At 48.7% G+C, this 6,593-nt stretch overlaps 1 protein-coding gene across 1 annotated transcript; it reads right to left on the reverse strand.

Moving 5' to 3' along the window:
• Positions 1-397: 397 nt before the first annotated feature.
• FABP6 (fatty acid binding protein 6) lies at positions 398-5,156 on the reverse strand. Its single transcript, XM_006089057.2, has 4 exons — positions 4,961-5,156; positions 3,103-3,278; positions 1,794-1,883; positions 398-526 (listed from the first exon to the last, which is right to left on the reverse strand). The coding sequence occupies exons 1-4, from the start codon at positions 5,025-5,027 to the stop codon at positions 473-475; spliced, it is 387 nt and encodes a 128-aa protein (XP_006089119.1). The 5' UTR covers positions 5,028-5,156; the 3' UTR covers positions 398-472.
• Positions 5,157-6,593: the final 1,437 nt, after the last annotated feature.

A 6,593-nucleotide genomic window follows, 5' to 3' on the forward strand; every position in this document is an offset into this window, starting at 1 on the left:
AGCCTTGTAGCCGAGCAGCAGGGGCCTTTCCTGGAAATGCCATTCCTCCCCCTCCCTGCCCCTTCCCCACCCCCACACACACCAATTATGATATGCTTGTCCTGTGGCCCATCTCAGAGTCAGTGTGTCACCCCTCCCAGGTGGATTGTCTCCACCCACACAGTGGTGGGCAGCAGAGTGGGCTGTGGGGTCCACAGAGAGGTGCTTCTTGAGCACTGCCTTTGGTTTCTTGCAGGGGCTCAGGAGTTTCCAGTCCACACACAAGGCTCCCATGACACAGGTCCCACAGGGATCTCAGGGCCAAGGTCTGGCCTGTGTACCCATCCTCAAGGGTTTCCCACCCTCCCCCAGCCAGAAACTACCCCCAGGACTCCAGAAAACAAAGACAGAGAGGATCTGGAGTGAGCAGAATGTCCCTCTTGGACCAGCTTTATTGGAAGCTCTGGAGCCCCTCGGAGCCCCGCCTGCTTGCTCAGGCCAGCCTCTTGCTCACACGCTCATAGGTCACGCCTCCGATGGTGGAGATCTGAAAGAAAAAGCGGAACAGAGGGCATAAATGCAGGGATCCCAGGGTGACCATGGGGCACAGCCTGCGGAAGACCAGCCTCCAGTCCCAGCCCGGAGTAGAAATGACTCAGTTGCACCACTTCTCTGGGCCTGTTTTTCAAGTTGTTACACGAATCCCGGTGCAGACTCAGTGTAGCAAAAGTGCTAAGCAGATGACTCTGCAGGATAACTTTCCACTTGTTTGTTCAGTTCAGTTCACCAGGCCAGTCACTTCCCTTGCATCACCCCACTGAGACCTCCCGGCAGCACTGCGAGGTTGCCCCCATTGTACAGATGAGAAAACTGAAGTTTAGAGAACCTCTAAGGTCAAGAGGCCACACGCAACCTCTGCACCATTTGGTATGTGTGGGGCACCCATGCTTGGTGATGGGCAGGTGTGGCCCCTGTCCTCAGGAAGCATAAGGTTTTGTGGAAGAGGCAGGCAAGAGGATACTGTTCAGTGAAGGCCCCTGTGTGCAGTGCCAGGGCTCAAGGCCACGGAGACACGCTGTCTTAAGATGTGCATGTCAGCAGCTGTTCTAATGTTCTTCACAGGAAAGCAGCAAGCTTTCCTCTTAACTTCACCCCCATTTCTCTCCCCTGGGGAACATTGAGGAGCCCCAGGTTTGGGGGGTGGGGGCTAGAAATGGAAGTGAGATGAAGGGCATCCCAGGACAGCATTTCAACCTCTGTTTACAGAGCATCGAGTATGGGAGGGGTCAGTCCACAGGTGTGTGTGTTGGCCCTGCCAGGATTTTAAAAAACATTTCATTAGTTGTCAACATTTAATCTGGAGATTTCACAAAGAAGTGCACATTTCCGGCCTCTCTCGAAAAATCAGAAGATCTAGCTGGAGCAGAGTGTTGGTCCTGGCAGGGTTCTCCTGGACTTGCCCTTCATTGACACTCGAAGAAGGTCCCATGGGCTTCCAGGCGTGGGCCTCTGAGGTCGCTGAGTGTGAGCACCGGAGTCACAAATCCCAGCTTCATCATAAAAGCTACGTGCCTTCATAAAAGCTATGTGCCCACCAGCTAATCACTTAGCCTCCCCAGGCCTCAGTCCCCTCACCTGTAAATGGGGATAAAAATCCCTACCTTCCAGGGTTATTGTGAAGATCAAATGAGAGCACAAGGCCTGGCACACAGGAAGTCCTTATAAAGCCAGCTGCTCAGAGGCCCGCCTCTCAGGGGCCATGGCGGGGGGCAGAAAAACACTCCAGTCCCCCCAGGATCCAGCAGGACACTCACCTCCACCAGCTTGCCACCCACGATCTCCGAGGTCTGGTGATAGTTGGGGAAATCCACCACCACCTTCCCGCCTTCCATCTGCACAGTGGCCTGGAAAAGGAAGCATAACACTGAGTGTGAGTGGGCAGAGGCCCCCAAATGCAGGCCAGACCCTCAGGGGCGAAGGTCCTCTCTGCAGCCCCAGCAATCCTCTCTGGGAATTCACTTACTTTACATAAACCAAAGATTAGGATCACTTGCACAACTCACTCAATCTTGCTGTGCCTCAGTTGTGCATCACTAACATGAGCTAGTAACTATACCTACTTCATAGAGCTATTGTGAGGAGTAAGTGATTTAAGATGACACATGTAAAGTGTTTAGAACAGTGCCAGGCACTGTTAGTTGTGATCATCATTATGAGGATGATGTTGTCCAAGGGTGTTGCTTGCAGATTGTGACTGTAAACAACCTAAATATCCAACCTAGGTTACCCACTGGTAAATAACCTAAATATCTAGTGATGAGGGAGCGTTAAATAAATGACAGCATTTCCCTACCATAGGATACCGTGCGGCCATTAAAAAGAATAAGACAAATCGATATGTACTACGACAGAGAAAGACATCATGAGAGATTGTTAAATTTTTAGAAGAGCCAACTGGCAGAATATGAATATGATGACTACTTATTCTTCACATGGCAGCTTGCAGAGCAAAGTTCTCATGGGCATGGTTGGGGGGCTCCGGAGGGGACCCAGGTGGGTAGAGGACCTGAGGGACCAGTCTGGGCAGGATGGGAACAGCCAGCCAGCCACCTTTCACTTCTTTGTTACCCAAGAGTACAGTTTCAGACCCAGGTGAGTCTGATTCTAGTGTCTACTTCAACTCTAGGCTACCCGGAGGCAGCATAAAACGTAGTTATGCTTTCTGGAGCCAGACTGCCTGGGTGTGAAGGCCTGTCCCTGCTGTGTGATCGGGCAAGCTATTTAATCCCAGGGCTCAGACCAACATCCCCATCGCTAATAATTGTGGCGACCTCATAGGATTAACTGCATTAACGTGTGAAGTATTCAGCAAGTGTCTGGCATACAGTAAGCTCAGTAAATGTTAACAAATTCTATTATCATCATATTATTTATTATTGACAGTAGCATTGCTGGTAAAACCAAGGAGTGTGTCAACTGCCAAGGAACTCAAGCTCTTACTGCTGGAGACTAGACTAGAGAAAGACACCTCAAGTTGGGGAGCAGCCCCACGGTACATTTTTGAGACCCAGAAGTTAGCGGGAAGCCTGAGGAAAAAGGGAGGAGTGGCCAGTGGCTTCTCACCTTGAACTTCTTGCCTCCCATGGTCTCCATGTCGCACTCCTTGCCAATGGTGAACTTGTTGGTCATGGAGTGGCCCCCGGGGTAGTGCTGGGACCAGGTGAAGTTCTGCCCATCCTGCTGGACCTCCGTGACGATCTTGAAATTACGGCCCTTTTCAATTGCATCGCTGGGGAGCCCTGGCCCGGGGGGGACAAGCAGAAAGGCCATGTAAGAGCTGCTTACAACATGTGGCTTTGGGAAAGAGCTCGCCTCCACTGGGGCAGGCCACCCTGTCAGTTAAAAGCACAACTTTCAGTTCTACCATGAGCCATTGCAGCTTGGTCAAGTACCTCTCCGAACTTCAGTGTTTCCATACAAAATGGGGATAAGAAAGCCCATTTCACAGGGATGGTGTAAGGATTAAAGTGTGTCTTGTAAACTCCTGCCATATAGTTTATTCTCATAAATAACAGCTGTTCTTCTGATAGTGACATAACATAATTATCACAGAAACTGGCCAAGCTCACAGATTTCTAGAACGAAGGGGACCTTCAAGACTATCTTCACAGATTAGGAAGTGCAGACCCACAGCAGGAAAGGGGCCTCCCGGCATCTCAGTCGAGGTTCTGGGCAGCACCAGGTCTAGATCTGGGACTGGCTCCCTTCTAATGCCTCACTAGACTGCTGCAGGGGAGGCCAAGTCACTGTGCCTCAGGGCCACTCACAGCAATTGACTCAGAAGGGCTTTGGTCTCCCCAAGGCCCCAGGGCACATGAGCACTGCTCTGGGGGCCTCTCTGTCACCAGGATGAGGGCACTGGTCCCTGACAATCACACTGCCTCAGTATTAGAGCACCAGGATTTCTGCAGGGTTGTTAATTCCACTGTCTCATTGGTTCCTCACAACCAGTGCTGCAGATTGAGCAAGTAAGAGGCATGGGGTCTTTGATCTCTGCCCACAGAGCCTAACACAGTAAGAGGCCTTTGTTTGTTGAATGACTGAATGAAGAAGGAGCTTATCAAACCTAGTCTTTGGTAACTCCTTGTCACCTCTTACAAGGCATGATGTGGGGACATCACTCATCATCTCATAAGGTCCTGGGTGCTAATATCCTCTGCCAGAGACTTACCGTGACCTTGGGCAAGAGCTGTGGTGGCCCATCAGGACCAGTGAGTTGGCCCTACCCATACAGTAGGTGTTCAATAAATGTTGGCATGAATAAACCAATCAAGTCTCTACTTCACCAGGTTGTAGCTGTATAACCTTGGACTAGAGCAGTGGTTCCCAAACTTATTTGGCCTACCGCCCCCTTTCCAGAAAAAATATTACTCAGCGCCCCCTGGAAATTAATTTTTTTAAAATTTTAATAGCAATTAAACAGAAAGATATATGTATTAATGTTTCTACCTTTTTTGTAAAATAATAAAGAAAGGTGTAAATTAGAAACATTGAAGTTTGAAATTATGAAACTATTTATTGAACTCAGAATAGAAAGGTAATACAAAAAAAGTTAAAACAAATGCACCTGTGGCCATCACCGCCCCCCTGGATCGCTGCAGCGCCCACCAGGGGGCGGTAGCGCCCACTTTGGGAATCACTGGACTAGAGACTCCACTTCTCTGGGCCTCAAGTTTTCTATCAGTAAAATGGAGATACTAATATTCCCTAAGTGTTTTAAAGCCCTAGAGTCTTTATGGTTCTTATTAGCCTGGGATAGAGGGCCTGGGATAGAGGGCCTGGGATAGAGGCTCAACAAATGAAGGAGTAAATAAAGGAGTAAATGAAGTCCTGTCCCACTTTACCCCAGGAATTTGGGTTCCTGGACCAGTGCTAGTTGTTACAGACCAGCCCAGGAAGATGTTCTTAGGACCCCACTCACCAAGGCGCTTCATGAACTCGTCATAATTCTTCTCACTCTCGATCTCGTACTTGCCGTTGAAGGCCATGCTGCTGGGAGACCTGGAGGCCAGGGAGCAAGAGGTGAAGAATAAGGTTCGTGGTGCTGAAGGGTCTGGTGGCCCAGCTTATAAACCCTCCCAGATGCTGAGGCTCAGCCCCTGAGTCACCCCACTTCTCCCTCCTTACCCTGAAGAGGAAGTGCTTGATGTTTTATGATGTGGGCAAGGCCTGGAGGAGCACAGCCCTGAGGTTATTCACCCAGGGAAGTGCTGGCTGCAATCCCATTGCTATTGCAGTCCCATTGCTAGTCCCAGCAGAACCAGGGCCAGCACTGCCACAGGGGCTGGGGTGTCATCCACTCTGCCCATCCCTCCCTCCATTCATCCAGACCCTGCCCTCTGTCCATTATCATCATCCCTCATTTACTCTTTCACCCTCTCATTCATCGACCAAAGTGCACAGAGCACCTCCTGCATGGGCCGGCACTGCGAAAAGACTGAATGAGACATGCACCCTTCCCAAGAGAGCTTCCAGTCTAGTCCAGAGACAAAACACACACCAGCAAACAGGATGAGATGCGTCCCGAGAAAAGTGCAGATGTGTGGTCCAGGCTGTGGGGAAGGATCAACCTGTCCAGGTGGCTGGTGCATCTTTGTGTAGAAGGCATTTGATACAGGTCTTGAAGGAACAATAGGATTTTTTTTTTTCAGAGAGGCAGAGAGAGATAGAAACATCAATGATGAGAGAGAACCATTGATTGGCTGCCCCCTCACGCCCCCCTACTGGGGATCAAGCCCGCAACCTGGGCATGTGTCCTTGACCTGAATAGAACCTGGGGCCTTTCAGTCCACAGGACGATGCTCTATCCACTGAGCCAAACTAGCTAGGGCAGAACAATAGGATTTGGATGTTAGGACAAGCAGTAAGATTGGAGGAAGCTAAGAACATAGGAAAACAACATACCAGGATAAGGGAACAGTCTTCAGTCTCCAATCTTGGAATTTCTTACCCCAACCAGGAGTCTTATTTTTAAAAATAAACGTAGGACTGTCAGTTGCTCTGAAATATGAAATTTATATATATATATATAAATAGCATCAGAAAATCCATGATGATGATGATGATGATGATGTGTGTGTGTGTTGGGGGGTGATTTAATGTGTGTTTATGTTTTTTTAATTATATTTTTATTGATTTCAGAGAGGAAGGGAGAGGGAGAGATAGAAACCTCAATGATGAGAGAGAAACATCATTGATTGGCTGTCTCCTGCACACCCCCCATGGGGGATCGATCCCATAACCCAGGCATACGTGCTGACCGGGAATCGAACTGTGACCTCCTGGTTCATAGTTTAGTGCTGGCTTTTATATATATATATCATATCCTTCTTAATAGCTCCAGAATACTTTATTGTGTATATGTTTCATAACTTATATAGCTATTGCTGGATCTGTAGGTTATTTCCAATCTTTTTCTATCATAATTCTGAGATAAACATTCTCGTTCACACCCCTTATTGTACATGTCAGATTATTTACTAAGATTATTTTCTAAGAATGAATTCCTAGATATGAAGTTCCTGGAACAGAGGGGTTTTGTATTTACTAGTAAA

Source organism: Myotis lucifugus, unplaced genomic scaffold (assembly GCF_000147115.1).
Source record: "Myotis lucifugus unplaced genomic scaffold, Myoluc2.0 scaffold_56, whole genome shotgun sequence".
In the NCBI taxonomy this organism is placed as follows: domain Eukaryota; kingdom Metazoa; phylum Chordata; class Mammalia; order Chiroptera; family Vespertilionidae; genus Myotis; species Myotis lucifugus.